Source organism: Anabrus simplex, chromosome 1 (genome assembly GCF_040414725.1).
Source record: "Anabrus simplex isolate iqAnaSimp1 chromosome 1, ASM4041472v1, whole genome shotgun sequence".
NCBI classification, from domain to species: Eukaryota; Metazoa; Arthropoda; class Insecta; order Orthoptera; family Tettigoniidae; genus Anabrus; species Anabrus simplex.
Window position 1 is genome coordinate 686,893,917 of NC_090265.1, and position 18,664 is coordinate 686,912,580.

General features: G+C 41.6%; 1 protein-coding gene across 1 annotated transcript in view; it reads right to left on the reverse strand.

The window, feature by feature from the left end:
• The window catches only part of LOC136872134 (uncharacterized), a 210,002-nt gene extending 192,707 nt beyond the window's left edge, over positions 1-17,295 (reverse strand). The window contains exon 1 of the mRNA XM_067145980.2: positions 17,279-17,295. Coding sequence (XP_067002081.2) covers positions 17,279-17,295 — 17 coding nt within the window. The remainder of the gene's footprint in view (positions 1-17,278) is intronic.
• Between the last annotated feature and the right edge of the window lie 1,369 nt (positions 17,296-18,664).

An 18,664-nucleotide genomic window follows, 5' to 3' on the forward strand; every position in this document is an offset into this window, starting at 1 on the left:
TCACTGATGATGAGACGTCCTAGTTCACGTCCGACGATAGGATTTGGAAGGTATCATGTACATAGTGATTAGCGTTAGGATGTACAGATTTCAAGTGAGCCCGACGATAGGTCTGGTATGGCAGCTGTACACACTCAAGTCTCAGATTAGATGTTTCTTTTGTTTTTTTTGTTGCAGTGGCCTGGGCGAAGGTAGCATCTACAGTATGATATGATTTATGAAGAGGGTCAATGCGTAGCTCTCCATTGAGATAACGGGACCGCTATCAGCGAATGAGGGTTGTCCAAATGTTGGATATCGGCCCGATATGGATTAAATATTTTTACTGTGATTCTCCGTGCGTGTTAAGCTTTAATGACTTCGAGATGTTAATTTATTTTACGGACTTTATTGTTTTATCGTTTTGACGTCCGTTTCGTTTGATAGTGTGCATATTGACACGTAGCGTATTAGTGTGAGACTTGAGTTGCGAATGCGGTTTCGATTCGTCAGCCGGTGACAATATTTTATTTTCAATCTTGTCGTACTTTCATTTTTTATTCATAGCTAAGTAAGTAATCACTCTACAAGTAGTGTGTTGGGACAGACAATAAATAGATAGATCTGTACGGGTAGCATTGTTTTTCAAGGGAAAGAATTCCTTAAAGTTGTAGTAAATTTTAGCGTGGACTGGTAATTTTTATTAAGCATAACAAACCATTTTAACCTGAAAATCGGTTCGATAATAATACTTTTCAAGTGACTTTCCACCTTGTAATTAACTTCAGTGTTTGGCATTTCTTCTAAATGCATGATGATTAAGTGTTTCCTGCATTTCGCAGTTTTGTTCCTTTAGAACGACATAACGTAAGATCCTCACGGATCATGTTGTTGTTGGTTCCTTCCGAACAGCTGTTTTGGGTGATGCACATTTAGCATCGGGATTATCTTATCACTTAAGGGTGTCATGAATGACAAATACATGGTGGGATTTTATTTCAATTGTAAACGGTGCTGTTAATTCGTAGTGAACACCATGCTTTCACATAATATTTCGCAACCTATCCAAAGCAACTGATAGTCAGTTTGGTTCGATTAAGGGTCCATTCGGCGGGTGTTCCGTATTCGTTAAGGGTATTCGACTGGTGGATAACCTTAATTGAGAGAAAATCAGGCGTTCTACTTGTTGAAAGTCAGATTTTCCACGGATCGTGTGGATTAACTCTCAGTTCTCGTTTGGAATAATAGGTGCCCGGTTTTCAGGTCTTCCCTTTTTCAATTTTTCAGTTTCGCTGTCCACTAATATATTAACTTCTCCGAAGCAACTCTTCGATATTGTAAGAAACAAATCAACGTTATGTAATGTGACTGTGTTTGAAACATTCAAAATCAATAATTTATAATTTTTTTAATTTCAAGAATGCATATTAAATTAATAATGTTATCGTGCTATTTCAATTTAATAAAAGTTAGTAAGCACATTTTGCTCCTCATTTCAAGTAGTTAGGCTCTCTTCTGAACCCCATCGTTTGGTTAAGATCGTGACCGAATTTATTCCCGCAACGACCCATGATTTAAGAGTTCTAGATTGTTCTACTGTAGCAACCGTGGCCGACCAACGATGGAATGGTAAGTTCAAGGGTTCAGTACCCCGAAGTACAAGTATATTGCGATTATACCAGAAATAACAAATTATTGTTGGTGAACGCCAAATAATAATAATAATAATAATAATAATAATAATAATAATAATAATAATAATAAATATAATAATAATAATAATAATAATAATAATAATAATAATAATAATAATAATAATAATAATAATAATAATTGTCACACCCTGGATTTTACATAGGAACTTGTCGGTTGTGAAACGAATGTTTATCCATGATGCAACATACATGCAACGTGCAAAAATATTCCTCTGTTGCATAAAGTACGGGCATGCACGGAATTACTAAATATTTTCCCCTTGCTATAACCCTTCTAGCAAATCCAGAAAATGATGTTTAAATGTCAGCATTAAAAAATTATGCATTTGGGGTAAGTGCGACAACCCAGTGGCAAGGAGTTTTCTGTACCACAAAATACATCTCAGGGGTGCAGAGTGCTATCACCCCCCAAGAATATTCTCTTCCTCGATGTTAAGTCCTTTTAAAACGTGGACTTGGCTAGTCTTCGGAGACTGCTAAGGCGTTAAATCTGGGGAAGGTGGTAGATAGTTTTATATCAAAAAATTGAGATTAGAAAGCGGACTACATTTCCCAATGGAGACTGTTCAGGTGGTACATCTGGTGGTAGAGCTTTTCATATTTCGTATAATGAAATGCATAATATGCAGTACGGTGATAGAATATTTATTAAGACAATGTATTTATGAAACAAGTTCTAATTCGTTTACTTGTGATTATTTTTGACAGATTTGTACATAAAACATTCCTTCAAAATATTTGTTTATGAATCAAGTTATGTTTTTCTGCTTACTTGCGAATGTTATAGGAAACTCCGTACATAAGACTCGTTCAAAAAAGTACTTGAGAAACAAGCTCTGTTATTGTTCTGTTTCTTCTGTTCGTTTGTGAATATTGTTATTAGTTATTACATAGGAATGTTTGCATTAATAGTGGTTCCTCATTTCACATGCCTGTGCTCATGTTAATCATGACAAAAACAAAAAACAAAGTCATCTCCGTGCAGGCCATGAAGGACCTTGGAGTGGTGGAAGGTAAAGGCTTCCACTATCCGTAACCTCGGCACTTGATGGGGTAGAGTGGTTAGCTCTACGCCCGGCTGCCTTTACCCTCAGGAATTAACTTGATACTCATTTTTGGTGTAGGCTGAGTGAACCTCATATGCATCTGCGGAAGTGGAAATCTCGTGTCTTACATTTTTCGACTTCCTGACGGGGAATCGTAGCCACGTCCTTCCGGACGAACCGAGCACGCCTTTACTGCCTCTGCCAGGCAGCTTCCTTAATCAATATCCCTCCTGCCAATAATTACCCGAATTAATAATTGCCTGCGACAACTTCATTTCGGTTAGATTTACTGGCACGTAAAAGAATTCCTGCAAGGTAAAATTACAGCACTTGGGCTTCTCTATAATGTCATAAAAGTAGTTAGTGGGACGAAAACACCAATAAAAATTTATAATTATTGTTTCTTAATCCCCCGCGGAGCTTGATAATAATACTGTTATGTTATTATTGATTCACAGCTGTTGTATGCGCTGAGAAGAGTAAGATCACTTTCATAACGGACACTTCCTTCCTGGAAAGCTATCAATTATCATGTAAATGAAGGGAAACTTGACTTATAATAGATGCAGTCAAGGTCCAGAAGCTACCGACTGACGCGTGCCTTCTTCGTTTTCTGGCAAACTCAATATGGCAGGTGGTGGTGGGGTAACATTCTTGTGTATAGGTCTAGTATGAAAATGGCTGCACGAAAACCAGATTTTCCCCTGTATTACACCTTACATACTGCTATCCCATGACTTTTGGTACGACATGTATTTGATATAATAAATAAATAAATGAATAAATAAATAAATAAATAAATAAATAAATAAATAAATAAATAAATAAATAAATAAATAAATAAATAAATAAATAAAAGCAACCAAATTATGCGTTGAGGAAACAAGAAAAGAAGGAAATTGTGATCAATACGAAAGAGATCTGGAATAAAGAACTATTTCGTATGTAGGTTGACAAATTCAAGGGGGTTCCAGAAAAAACAAAGTTCGAGGCCAAGAGTATCTGGTGAGAAGTGGGAGAAGGAACCTCAGCGAAAGAATGAAGAAATTCTGGAAGGAGAAGAAAAGAATAACCAGGAAACTAGTTGTTTTCCGTCATCCACAGTAAGAAAATTTAAAGATGATGAAGACGACGACGACGATGACGAAGAAAGAAATTAAATTTAAATAAATACATAACCTGTCCGCCTCTGTGGTGTAGTGGTTAGTGTGATTATCTGCCACTCCTGGAGGCCCCGGTTCGATTCGCGGCTCTGCCACAAAATTTGACAAGTGGTACGAGGGCTGGAAGGAGGTGCACTCAGCCTCGGGAGGCCAACAGAGTAGAGGGGTGTTCGATTCCCACCTCAGCCATCCTCGAAGTGGCTTCCCGTGGTTACCCACTTCTCCTCCAGGCAAATGCCGGGATGATACCTAACCTAAGGCCACGGCCACTTCCTTGTATCTTCCTTGTCTATCCCTTCCGATCTTCCCATCTCCCCACAGGCCCCCTGTTCAGCATAGCAGGTGAGGCCGCCTGGGTGAGGTACTGGTCCTCATCCCCAGGTTTATCACCCCGACCTTAAGACCCACGCTCCAGCACACTGCCCTTGAGGCGGTAGAGGTGGAATTCCTCGCTGAGTCCGATGGAAAGCCAACCCTGGAGGGTAAACGGACTAAGAATTTTGTTTGTTTGTTTGTTTGTTTGTTTGTTTGTTACCGGGCGAGTTGGCCGTGCGCGTAGAGGCGCGCGGCTGTGAGCTTGCATCCGGGAGATAGTAGGTTCGAATCCCACTATCGGCAGCCCTGAAGATGGTTTTCCGTGGTTTCCCATTTTCACACCAGGCAAATGCTGGGGCTGTACCTTAATTAAGGCCACGGCCGCTTCCTTCCAACTCCTAGGCCATTCCTATCCCATCGTCGCCATAAGACCTATCTGTGTCGGTGCGACGTAAAACCCCTAGCAAAAAAAAAAAAATGTTTGTTTACAATTTGCTTTTCGTTGCACCGACACAGATAGATTTTATGACGACGATGGGATAGGAAAGGCCTAGGAGTGGGAAGGAAGCGGCCGTGGCCTTAATTATGGTACAGCCCGAGCATTTGTCTGGTGTGAAAATGGGAAACCACGGAAAACCATCTTCAGGGCTGCCGACAGTGGGGTTCGAATCCACTATCTCCCGAATGCAAGCTCACAGCTGCGCAACCCTAACCGAAGGCCAACTCAACTGCTGCTAAGAAAGAACTTAAGAGACTAAGTTGTGACAATCACGTGAAACTGAAAAGGACGGCAAATGGCATGGAAGAGTAGGGATGTTGCGATATTATCGATGTGAGTAAATATTGATATTCGATATCTCATAATCGATATTTTGTTTCGATATTTTTGAGTAACGATACTATTTAATGTTGTTACTGATATCGAAAACATCGTTAGGAAAAATTAAGGAATAGTTGTCTCCCTTTATCCTAAAAGAAAGACACGAAGTATGTGGACAGCAATCACCACCACCAAGTGAGTAAGGCAGGATTTATCATAATTTGGCTCTCACGGTGTCTGAAGCCGACATCAGCTTCCTGCTTTGCCGTACTCACAAAGGCTGACACAATGCCGTCGGCGATCCTTAAAGAAGCTATTTCAATGCGTGACGTAGGTGGAGTAAGTACACATTGCGTAAGATAACACGAGCCACTGCACGCAACTGGAGGGGAACCTTCAAAACACGTCATCTAAACTCCTGTGCATTTTGATGTCGGTACTAATGGATATATCAATTTTCAGCAGTGGATAGCAACGATGAAATCTCGTACAGCGGAACACTGACAATTCGAACCGGCAAATCTGAAATTTTGGGTAATCCGAATACTAGTGCCCCTTATGTCCAACAATATGCACGATGGAGGATTTAATAGACTACTTGCCAACCCTAATGTTATTGACGTCACCCGCTTTTGCAAAGATCATCTAATAGGGTAAGACCTACCTGGCGATCAGGCGTTTTTTGAATGGTTCGTTTGACTTGTGTCTCGGTGTCATAAATTGAAAATGCCAGGTTGAGAATAGATTCTTTGTTTTTACAATTTGTTTTACGTCCCACCGACACAGATATGCATATGGCGACGATGGGATAGGGAAAGAATAGGAGTGGAGGGGATGCGGCCGTGGCCTTAATTAAGGTACAGCCCCAGTATTTGTCTGGCGTGAAAAGGGGAAACCGCGGAAAACCATCTTCCGGGCTGCCGATAGTCGGGTTCGAACCCACCACCTCCTTGATGCAAGTTCACGTTTTTTTGCTAGTTGCTTTACGTTGCACCGACACAGATAGGTCTTATGGCGACGATGGTACAAGAAAGGGCTAGGAGTGGGAAGGATGCAGCCGTGGCCTTAATTAAGGTACAGCCCCAGCATTTGCCTGGCGTGAAAAAGGGAAACAACGGAAAACCATCTTCAGGTCTGCCGACCGTCGGGTTCGAACCCACCATCTCCCTGATACAAGTTCACGTTTAGAGTAGTTAGAATTCTGTGACATTAATAATTCACTGTACTGTATCTTCATTTACGTATTTTACTTATTATTGTTCATCATTTAACTGGTGCTTCTGATGCGAAGAAAGAAAGAAAGAAAGACTAGCTTTTATCTGTGACTTCGTGCGTATTCAAGCGACTGTGTCCTCTGATTTTTGTGAAACATCCCTCAGTGAATCGTACTTTTAGCTATTGCAGTGAAACTGATTTGAATGAACCTTGGGTAAACCTTGACTTTCGGAGGTTAGACGAATACTTGTGGGAGGTAACATTTCCAATGCTGAGTAATGTTAAGAATGTGCAGCTATATTTGTCGACTACACATTGCATTCTTGTTCTTCCTTTACAGCCGGTGGCTATTTCTAGCCGAGTGCAGCCCTTGTAAGACAGACCCTCCGATGAGGGTGGGCGGCATCTGCCATATGTAGGTAACTGCGTGTTATTGTGGTGGAGGATAGTGTTATGTGTGGTGTGTGACTTGCAGGGATGTTGGGGACAGCACAAACACCCAGCCCCCGGGCCATTGGAATTAACCAATGAAGGTTAAAATCCCCGACCCGGCCGGGAATCGAACCCGGGACCCTCTGAACCGAAGGCCAGTACGCTGACCATTCAGCCAACGAGTCGGACAGCCGGGAGATAATACTTACAATGCTGCCTAATGTTAAGAATACGCCAGTATATTTGCCGATTATAGATCGTCTTGGTGTTTTTTCTTTACTGGGTATTCGTATAAGAAATTACCTTCATTGGGGTAATCATATTAATGAGGTTGTTACCGATCTCTTCATATGGTTATGAGGGTATTTAGAGGATGTAAAGGAGAGCGCGTATATCTTGGGTGAGACCCGAATTAGAGTATGGTTCGAATATATGCGATCCACACCAGGACTACTTGATACAAGAACGGGAAAAGATTCAAAGGGAAGAAGCACGAGATGTGCGGGGTGATTTCCGGCAAAGGAGTAGCGTTACGAAAATGTTGTAAACTTTGGTCTGGGAACACTATGGAGTAAGGAGATGAGATGCTCGGCTATGTGGTATGGTTTGAGCTGTCAGTGAAGAGATGGCGTGGAATGGCATTAGTAGTATTATAAGCTTGACCGCAGATTTTATAAGTAGAAAAGATCACAATATGAAGATAAAGTTAGAACCTCTTTTTTCCTTACTTCACATCGACCGACACAGATAGGTCTTATGGCGACGATGGAATAGGAAAGGCCTAGGAGTGGGAAGAAAAACACCGTGACCTGAATTAAGGAATAGCCTCAGCATTTGCCTGATGTGGAAATTGGAAACCACGGAAAACGATCTTCAGAGCTGTCGACAGAGGGGTTCAAACCCAATATATCCCGAATACAAGCTAATAGCTACGTGGCGCAAACCGTGCGGTCACTTGCTCGGTAAAGTTGGAATTCAAGAGGTAAAATTGGGGCAAATATTATTTTATATAACAAGGAGTACAGGATAGAGTTAGCATGGGCAGCTGCATCAAACCAGTCTATGGACTGATGACTCAAACAGCAACAAGGAGTAAGGGATTGGAATAAATTATCAAGGGAAATGTTCGATGAAAATGAAAATCCTCAGCCTGTTTCCAGTCATTTGACCGGGTCAGGAATGGAAGTAACTAATCTCATTTTGTTCCGTATTGGAGATACAATAAGTAAAATTATTTCTTGAATAAAATTACTGTGTCCACCTATTCAAGGCAATTATATTTAGCAGTGATTGCAGTCTACATGAAATATCGACTTTAACCACGGTTCCGGTTTTGCAACGATATACTTATGATAATGACCATAACCACCTTTGAACGAACCAGCTGTAAAACCTTCAACCTAATGTTCATCCATAAGTTGGAGAAGCCCCAATTCACGCTGTAATCAATCTCTAGCCAATACGTACACATTTGCATAACTTTCATCCAGACGTCTCAGGCATTTTCTAGTCATTATAAAATATTTTAGTAACTTTCTTCCAGACGTCTCAGACTTTTTCTAGTTATTGTAAAATAAAGTATTTTATTACTTCCTTGTTCACAAATTCTAGCATTTAATTAATGTACATATTGTAAACTATGTAAATATGTAATAAGCATAAGACCATTGTATTTAGTATTTGATATTATTTTAAGTTCCAATGTTAATAGAATTAAGACTTGACTTTAAGATGAATATTAGGCTGAAGATGCCCAAAACTAGGGCGAAACATGTCCCTAACTAGTGTTATATTACATGTAGATTGTAATCACTACTAAATATAATTGTATTGAATAGGTGGATACAGTAATTTTATTCAAGAAATAATTTTACTCAGGAATGGAATGAATGAAGTCCCCATCTAGCGACGAGGGTAGGAATTGTGCCGGCTGCCGAAGCCTGTCACACTCCTGAAATGAAATGAAATTATACTGGAGAATGTTGCTGAAATTAAATATGACAGGAAAATCGGAGTACCCGGAGAAAAACCTGCCCCGCCTCCGTTTTGTCCAGCACAAATCTCACATGAAGTGATCTGGGTTTGAACCACAGAACCCAGCGGTGAGAGGCCGGCGCGCTGTCGCTTAAGCCATGGAGGCTTTGGAAGTGTTCGATAAATTTTCAAATTCTTTGAAATCATTCAAGAAAGGACTAGGTAAACAAGCGATAGGAAATCTACCATCTGGACGACAGTCCTGAATGCAGATTATTGATTGATTGATTGATTGATTGATTGATTGATTGATTGATTGATTGATTGATTGATTGATTGATGTCAATTATTTATCATCGAGCAAGTGGGCGCGTGGCTTGGGTGACGTAGCTATCAGCTTGCATTCGGGAGAAAGTGGGTTGTAATCCCACTGTCGGCAGCCCTGAAGATGGTTTTCCGTTGTTTCCCATTTTCACACCCGACAAATGATGGGGCTCTACCTTAATTAAGACCACGGTCACTTCCTTCCCGCTCCCAGTCCTTTCCTATCCCATCGTCGCCATAGGACGTAAAGCAAATTATTAAAAAGTATACATATTGCATTAGTGTTCTTTCTTTACTGCTAAGGGCAACATACAATCTGATGTTGCACGTACTGATTCCACTTACTTGTGCTGGGACCCTCTGTTTTATTTTTCCTGTTTGGTCAACTATATTTTCTTTTTTTTGCTATTTGTTTTACGTCGCACCGACACAGATATTTCTTATGGCGACGATGAGATGGGAAAGGTCTAGGAATGGGAAGGAAGCGGCCGTGGCCTTAATTAAGGTACAGCCCCAGCATTTTCCTGGTGTGAAAATAAGAAACCGCGGAAAACCATCTTGAGGGCTGCCGACAGTGGGTTTCGAACCCACTATCTCCCGGATGCAAGCTCACAGCTGCGTGCCCCTAACCGCACGGCCAACTCGCCCGGTTGGTCAACTCTTGGACAAACTAAACTACTCAACTTGCAGCTCATAGACAGCTGTCCTATGATATAACAATACAACACTGAGCCCGTATTCACGCGATAGTATGAGAATGAGGGCTCAGTGAGGATGGGCGAACACCTGCTAATGAAAAGTACAGTCACTGCACTCAGCATCTTAAAAGTGGGTTCACAATACAAAACCTTTCGTATATAAATTCTCAACTTTCATTACTACCAAGACACCCAGCTGAGTCTGGCATGCTGGACTGAGTGTCTCAGACGATTGAGGTGCTGGCTTTCTGATCCCAACTTGGCAGGTTTGATCCTGGCTCACTCCGGTGGTATTTCAAGGTGCTCAAGTACATCACCCTCGTGTTGATAGATTTACTGGCACGTCAAAGAACTCCTGCAGGACTAAATTTCTGCACCTCGGCGTCTCCAAAAACCATTCAAATGTAGTTAGTAGGACGTAAAGCCAATAACATTATTATTATTATTATTATTATTATTATTATTATTATTATTATTATTATTATTATTATTATTATTGAGTCTGGCATTGCTTATACTTATACTTTACTTTCTCCTCCCTTTCTCTACCTTTTCCAACCCTCGTGGTATGAGGAATACGATGGTATTGGTATTTTGATTTCTCGCCTGTAATGAGCATTCCCTTTCTTCAGACCATACATTAATTCTTTGAAAAAGTCAGCCCTCTTCCTTTTTATCGTATCGGACCTTGGAATAAGAGACGGGTACGGTAGCATAGGGCTGGCTTATAATAATAATAATAATAATAATAATAATAATAATAATAATAATAATAATAATAATATATTTGTGAGGTCTAGAATGACTTCCATTTTTCACAATTCATGCGCTTTACCATTATTTCATGGGTACACTCATTTTTCTTTCGACGTATTGGAACACTGTATCTCCCCTGTGGGTGGAATCAAAGGATGCACCATCTGCGTGTCGTAAGAGGCTACTAAGAGGGGAACAACGAAAGAATCTGTACTCGCTCTCATGACTTCTAAGCCGAAAACCATATGCATGATTCCGTGCTACTCCATGCAGCGGAGAAAAGGTACTCGCGCGATTTTCATGAAGAATGCAGTCCAAAGACCGGCCTATGTAGAGGTACATGCTATGCACTGCTTTTTGTTGAAGAGTAATTGGCAAGGAACGGAGAACAAAATTTCGTGACGTGGCGTTCTCTGTCCGAGCATGACTGGCTGAGTTGTAAGATGGCATATAGTACGGATGAAACGAAAACCTGGAGGCTCCCTGGTTGTAGACATGTAAAATTAGAAGTTTGCTTGCTTTCTTTATGATAACATTATTTCATTTAGAATACTTCGTCTCAAAATTCCATTCACTACTACATGCTATTTAAACTGCCATTTTGCAAACAACGAGCACAATGAACAATTTGGTTGATCTAGTTCTTCAATGTGTTCCATTTCATTTGTATTCAACTCCATTCTACAGGTGCCTTGCAACGTACGGTTTTTTTTAGGGCCGATGACCTTAGATGTTAGGCCCTTGAAACAACAAACATCAACGTACGGTTTTTTTTTTAATCAACATTCGCCCTCTGTTTCAAGAGTACGGTACCCGCTGCTCTCTGCTGTACGGCGTGTTACATATCCGCATCATGTCACGGCGCACTGCGTGAAGTGCGAGCACCGGTTGTCTGTAACTTTTGTCTACCAACTGTGTCCGACTGATGAAATCAAGACTGTAGGGTCTGTCACCGTCGTTATCTGGTTGAGTCCCTTTGGTTGGGAGGGGGGGGGGGGGGGGGAATCATCAGAATATTGGCCGACAGGGTTGGCAACGTGGTGGTGTACAATTTCGCATCACTAGATTGCGTGCCAAAAGTCTGAATTCAATTCCAAACCTCTTCGCAGTGTTCATATAGAGCGAGGGCATAATTATGACTCTGTTGATGGTGACTCGTTCGTCGGATGGAGACGTTAAGCCATGAACAGACCCTTTCGTGTTACTCGGCAGGAGTAGGCTAAGTATCGACACTGGATTTCACCTTCTCCGTACCTAATCATGAACATCACATAACATCCAGACGCACAAGTCTCCCATGGGAGTCAAATTAAAAAGACCTGCTCCAGCCGAGCATGTTTCCGCATACTCCTGGTTCAAAATGCCGTGCGATAAATAAATAAATAAATAAATAAATAAATAAATAAATAAATGAATGAATAAATAAATAAATAAATAAATAAATAAATAAATAAATACATAAATACATAAATAAATAAATAAATAAATAAATAATAGAAATAGAAAAGAAAGAGGGTAAATTTCTGAGGAAAATTCTTGGACCCAAGAAAGCTACGAGAAATGCGTTTACCTTCCGTTTGAGATCAAATCAAGAGCTGTATGAAAAATGTGAGAACATCTCAACCTCGATAAGGAAAAGGCGACTGACTTTAATGGACACATGAGCAGAAGGGGATCGGAACGCCTAGCAAATAAGAGCCCCATCTTCCAGGAAAGAAGAAGGGCCCAAGTACCATGGCTGAAAGAAGTTCATCACGAACTTAAACAAATGTGGCATTGAGGAAGGAGATATTACAAACAGAACAGTGTTCAGAAGGAAAATTGCGGAGGTAACGGATCTGTTCGTAGAGAAGCCCAAGAGAACAAGAAGGCTGTTCTCGGATGAGGAGCGAGCAGAAGCGAGCCAGAGAATGAAGGAGTATTGGCATAAAAGTATAGAACATCAACAGTCAAGGAAGTTGTGTAATCGTAACCGATAGGAGGTTGAAGCGATCCTAAATAAATAATGTTTAACTACTGAAGGCCTTAACAGACATTGGGGAGTCACAATTCTGTCCCGAAAGAGTTCTGTAATGTACCGGTAACGAACGATTTGGAGTTACGAAATATATTTATTCTCTGTTCACAAGAAATAGGTGTATATCTGCCTTTCGCCCATTTACAGTGGCATGGATATTGGTTCGTTAAAACCGGGATACACCATTTTGGGAATTCACCGAGTTACGCCGCTGGAATCGCTGTGTGAGGCAGGTCATACTCCCACCCCCCACCTCTCCCGTGGCGCAACAACCCTGAAGGGCCATCGCCTACCAAGCGAACGCTGCTGAGCACATTGCGAGGTGTCGTGTGGTCAGCACTACGGATCCTCTTGGCTCTTATTCTTGGCTTTCTAGACCGGGGCCGCTATCTCACCGTCAGATAGCTCCTCAATGTAATCACGTAGGCTGAGTGGACCTCGAACCAGCGCTCAGATGCAAGTAAAAATCCCTGACCTAGCCGGGAATCGAATCCGGGGTCCCCGAGTAAGAGGCAGGCACGCTACCCCTATAACGCGGGGCCGGCAAGATCACATAAGACATATATTTAACAAAGGATGGGTAGTGGTGATGATTATTCTTGTAAGGGTAACTAGAATGAAATAATCATCCTCTCTTAAGCGATCTGATTAATATACCAGGGGAGGTCTGGTAGATAATATATAAGTTAATGGGAGCAACGTCAGATTCAGCTAAGGGACCCTTCATCATCATCATTATCATCATCGTCATTACTATTACTACTCCGAATGAGACGCATTATCAGTATTATGACAATCACTTTACAAGCTCAGAAGGACGCTTCTAATCCATCATCAGATTTTTTGTTTTTTTTTGTTTTGCTATTTGCTTTACGTCGCGCCGACACAGATAGGTCTTATGGTGACGATGGGACAGGGAAGGGCAGGGAGTGGGAAGGAAGCGGCCGTGGCCTTAATTAAGGTACAGCCCCAGCATTTGCCTGGTGTGAAAATGGGAAACCACGGAAAACCATTTTCAGGACTGTCGACAGTGGGGTTCGAACCTACTATCTCCCGAATACTGGATACTGGCCGCACTTACATCAGATTCTTGAGCATTTCGAAAGAAAAGAAGAAAAAGAAAACGAAGAGAGTGGTAGGAATTCGATTTTGAGTGAAAAATAACTTCTTCTTTTTCTTCTTCTTCCTCTTCTACTACAGATTTTCCCACACCTGTGGGGTCGCAGGTGTGAATTGTGTAGCACAAGTGGATTTGGCCCTGTTTTACGGTCGAATGCTCTTCCTGTCGCCAACCCTATGCGGACGGTTGTAAGCACTATTGCGTGTTTCTGTGGTGGTTGCTAGTATCGTGCGTTAAGTGAATACGAAGAGGAGGAGAGTGTTGAGACAAACACAAACACCCAGTCCCGGAGCCAGGAGAATTAATCAGACGCGATTAAAATCCCCGGCCTGGCCGGGAATCGAACCTGGGATCCTCTGAATCAAAGGCTGACCATCCAGCCAAGAAGTCGGACTGAAAAATAACTTCTATGCTCCCTATTTTTTTGGTATAAGAATGGCTCGACGTGGCGACCACCCACTGTGATACACCAGACTCTTGTTAATACGAATCTTCTTGTAAGTTCTTATAAGTGGACACAGAAGCACTGTTACAACGACGTACGTACTTCGCTCCCCTTACTGATGCAGCAGACGCGGGGCATTTAAACACGCGACGGTGTTTTGTTTGTAGCGCAGAAACTGTACATTTTAGGATATGGATCCCTGCTCAAAATGTTATCTACCTGCTCCCCCCCTACAAACCCTCAAAGTGTGCTATAGAACTTTATATACAGCCTGCAGAAAAATGTCAAGATTCCGACTGTAGTAATATGTCACATACGTGTAAAATGATCGAGAGACCTTAGATTTTTAGGCTAAAAATGTTATTTTAAATTTCTAAAATAGGATCTCAGATGTGGAAAAAATAGGTTCGAAAAATATATTTTAGGCAGCTTCAATTTTGCGTATTTTATTAGACATTTATCAATTAAAAATACCATTTGTATTTTGATAAATTGATTATAAATCGTTAGAGGGAAATATAAAACAACAGTCAGTCATCTCTCTGTTACAAACGTCACAGAATATAATGTTACCATCCGATGTGAAGTGGGGAAACTCCTGTAACCTTTAAAGACTCCTTGGAATTTGACACTTTCTTGTTTTCAGCAGGTCAATGGACACTCGTGACACAGACTACGGGCGTGTACCGGGGGAGGTTCTTAAGGTTTACAGGTTTACAGCTTTCTGATTTTAAGGTTTTGTTTAAAAAAATACTTCAAGAATATACTGTTCAAGGTACTTAAAAGTTATCGGAAAATTTTAGTTTCTCCGAATAAATTAACAGCATTTTTATCGATTCAGGGATAAAATGGGAATTATAGGAATATAGGAAAATATAAGTTCTAACATCAAATTAGGCATTTTTTAAGGCACGATAGGACCAGCGTTTTTGACACTTCGAAGACGAGCGTCGTGCGCGATGGTAATGTTCCGTGGAGGTCGAGCTATGTACGCCGTACGGCGTTGAGTTCTAGTGCATATATATCCGTTTGAACGTACTACAAGCGTTAGCAGGGTGCTCGAACACATTCCGCATTGTTTGTAGTTCATTAAAAAGTACCAGGTTGCAGCACATCATCGGAACCTAATTGCATTATGGTAATAAGTTGGTACTAACGAAGCAGCTTCATTTTTTTTTTAAAAAAGTATTCTGCTGCTAAATAGGCGTTACACTTGGGAATAGGAACACAAACCGTCTGCAATTTTAAGAAAAGGAAAGCTGGAGGATTTTGAGCAGAACGGTGAAGGTACAGCATCCAAATATAGATTTTTTTTCTTTTGCTAGTTGCTTTACGTCGCCCCGACACAGATAGGTCTTATGGCGACGATGGGGCAGGGAAGGGCTAGTAATGGGAAGGAAGCGGCCATGGCCTTAATTAAGGTACAGCCCCAGCATTTGCATGGTGTGAAAATGGGAAACCACGGAAAACCATTTTCAGGGCTGTCGACAGTGGGGTTCGAACCTACTATCTCCCGAATACTGAATACTGGCCGCACTTAAGCGACTGAAGCTATCGAGCTCGGTCCAAATATAGAAGTCTGGAAATAGTCTAAATATGATGAGTTAGATGTCACACATCTATCGTGGTTCGACCAAAGAAAGGAAACAGTACTTACTTGTTTCATTGAATACAATTATACGTGTTTTTCGATTTTTTTTGTTTAGGCTGTTACTTTAATTAGGCCGGATAACCGAGAATTCACAGTAAGTACATGTAAAATTGCCCATAGTTAGGGTGAGTGTATGTGCTAGTGAATGACCAGATATAATTTCAAACATTTTGAATAAGTGATACCAAGCTTTTATCCAATTTCTGAGTATGCGTAATGGTAGTTCATACTTCGTTTCCCACTAGTTAAAAACGAAGGGAACTGATTTCATTAGTACAACATAAATATGACGTATTGACATTTTCAGACCTGTAAAAACTTATGTATCCCTATATGCATGCTAGTACTGTCATTTATATACTTCCAGAGACATGTAAAATACATAATTAAGATAATAAAGTTCTTGTTGCGCGCTATATTTTCTCAGTATTCGTCGGTGTGAGAGTAATCAATGAATGGAAAGAAATGGTTATTCATTGGTGTTGAAGCAAACCACCCTTATTTTTGTACCTCCTTTGAATTTCATAGTGTGGAACACACCGAGAAAAACAACAAAATTAGTTTGTATTATAAAAATATAATTGGCAATTAAAAATAAAAGTACAATAAAAAAGCATTATTAATGAAGGGTAAGAGGATACATAATTTGCCCGGGACAGATACCATTGCTTGACATCTAGCCTTCTGAGCCCAACTTGGCAGGTTCAATCCTGGCTCAGTCCGGTAGTATTTGAAGGTGCTCAAATACATCAGCCTCGTGTCGGTAGATTTACTGCCACGCAAAAGATGTGGGATATAAAATATTTAAAGCGATATAATATAGTCCAATCAATAATTGCCGCCTCCCTGTGCAAGAAAGTGTTTGAAGTCCACGAAGAAGCTGACTGCCTGGCGACGAACGGAAGTATCGACAATATCGCTATCCCGGCTCAGCCACGAAATTTGAAATGTGGTACGAGGACTCGAACGGGATCCACTCAGCCTCAGGAGGTCAACTGTGTTGAGGGGGTTCGATTCCCACCTCAGCCATTCTCGAAGTGGTTTTCCGTGGTTTCCCATTTCTTCTCCAGGCAAATGCCAGGATGGTACGTAACTTGAGGCCACGGCCGCCTCCCTCCCTCTCCCTTGTCTGTTCCTTCCGCAAGTGAGCCCGCAGTTGTATTCCCGACCAAATGTCTCACGCTCCAGGACACTGCCATTGAGGCGGTAGAGTTGGGATCCCTCGCTGAGTGCGAAGGAAAACATCAGCCCTGGAGGGTAAACTGGCTAAATAAAATAATTGTTTAAAAATGTATTACAGTGAACTAATGCTCTCTCTGCAGTCTCAGGAGATGCGGAACTATTCTATTCTTCAGACATAAACTGAGGAAATCTTTGTATTCCTTGATCATTAGTTTCAATGATTAAATATAAATGTGCAATTTTATGGTCCGTAAATGGTCATTGACTGAGCACTTACCCTATATCTAAAAGGAGGGTCGTAACTCGATAGAAAAATGGGTGATGGGTCCTTGGATAGAGATTAAAAAGGGCATTAGATCTCAAAAGAGGCACAATACTTATCAGGCATTGTAAAGACCGCTAGCTGGGTGACAAGGCGGGACTTACCTGAGCGGGTGCGGCATGATGTCCGCTCGGTGAAACACGGCACTGTACTGAGCACATCTCATCTCACCTCACGCACCTAGCCAGGCTCTGGGTCACGTGATGGCCTCCTTTTCGTTCCGGCCCGGCCCACGTGCAGCTGATGGAGCCTGAACTGGGACGACTAGGTCAAGGAATGAGTAGCCATCCTCATCTGAAGAAAGTGACATATGCGACTCAGGCAGCAAGAAAAATGTGGCTGGCCCGCTGGCTAGCTTCGATAAGAAACTGAAGCTGGTTTCATCTTCAGTGTCAAGCTCTTTGTCAAGGATGGTCAGCGTAGTCACATTCGATTCTGAGGGACCTACGTTCGATTCCCAGCCAGGCCGAGTGTTTTAACCGCATTTGGTTGATTATTTGCGGGCTTGTTTATAAACAATCAAATTGCTTTAAGTCGCACCGACACAAATAGGTCTTATAGCGGCGATGAGATAGGAAAAGGCTAGGAGTGGGGAGGATGCGGCCGTGGTCTTAATAAAGGTACCTACAGCCTCAGCATTTGCCCGGTATGAAAATGGAGAACTACGGAAAACCATCTTCAGGGCTGCCGATAGCGGGATTCGAATCCACTATCTCCGGAATGCAAGTTGATAGCTACGTGACTCAAACCGCGCGGCCACTTGCTCGGTATTATTATTATTATTATTATTATTATTATTATTATTATTATTATTATTATTATTATTATTATTATTGGCTATATATCCCATTTTTCGGTTTTCGGAGACGCCGAGATGCCGGAATTTAGTCAATTAGGAGTTCTTTTTACGTGCCAGTAAATCTACCGACACGAGGCTGACGTATTTGATCACCTTCAAATACCACCGGACTGAGCCAGGATCGAATCTGCCATGATGGGATCAGAAGACCAGCGCCTCAACTATCTGAGCCACTCAGCCCGGCGCACGTAGGTCTTATGTCGATGATGGGACAGGTAAGGGCTTGGAGTGGAAAGGAAGTGGCCATGGTCTTAATTAAGACATTGCCCTAGAATTTGCCTGGTGTGAAAATGGGGTTCGAACCCACTATTTCCCGAATGCAAGCTGAAGGCGACGCAGTCACTCGGTCGGGTGTTTGTCTTACTATACACACAACGCATCACACTACAAGCCAAATAGTTAGCATGCTGGCCTTTGGTTCAAGGGTCCCGGGTTCCATTCCCGGCCAGGTTGGGTATTTTAACTTTCAGTGCTTAATACCTCTGGCTTATTGGCTAACGTTTGTGCCGTTTATGGCATTAGAATTCATCATAGGTAGGGCCCATTCTCACAGATGCGCAGGTCGCCTATTGGGCATCAACTCGAAAGACCTGTACCGGGCCACACACTATTATTATTATTCTGTTCGATT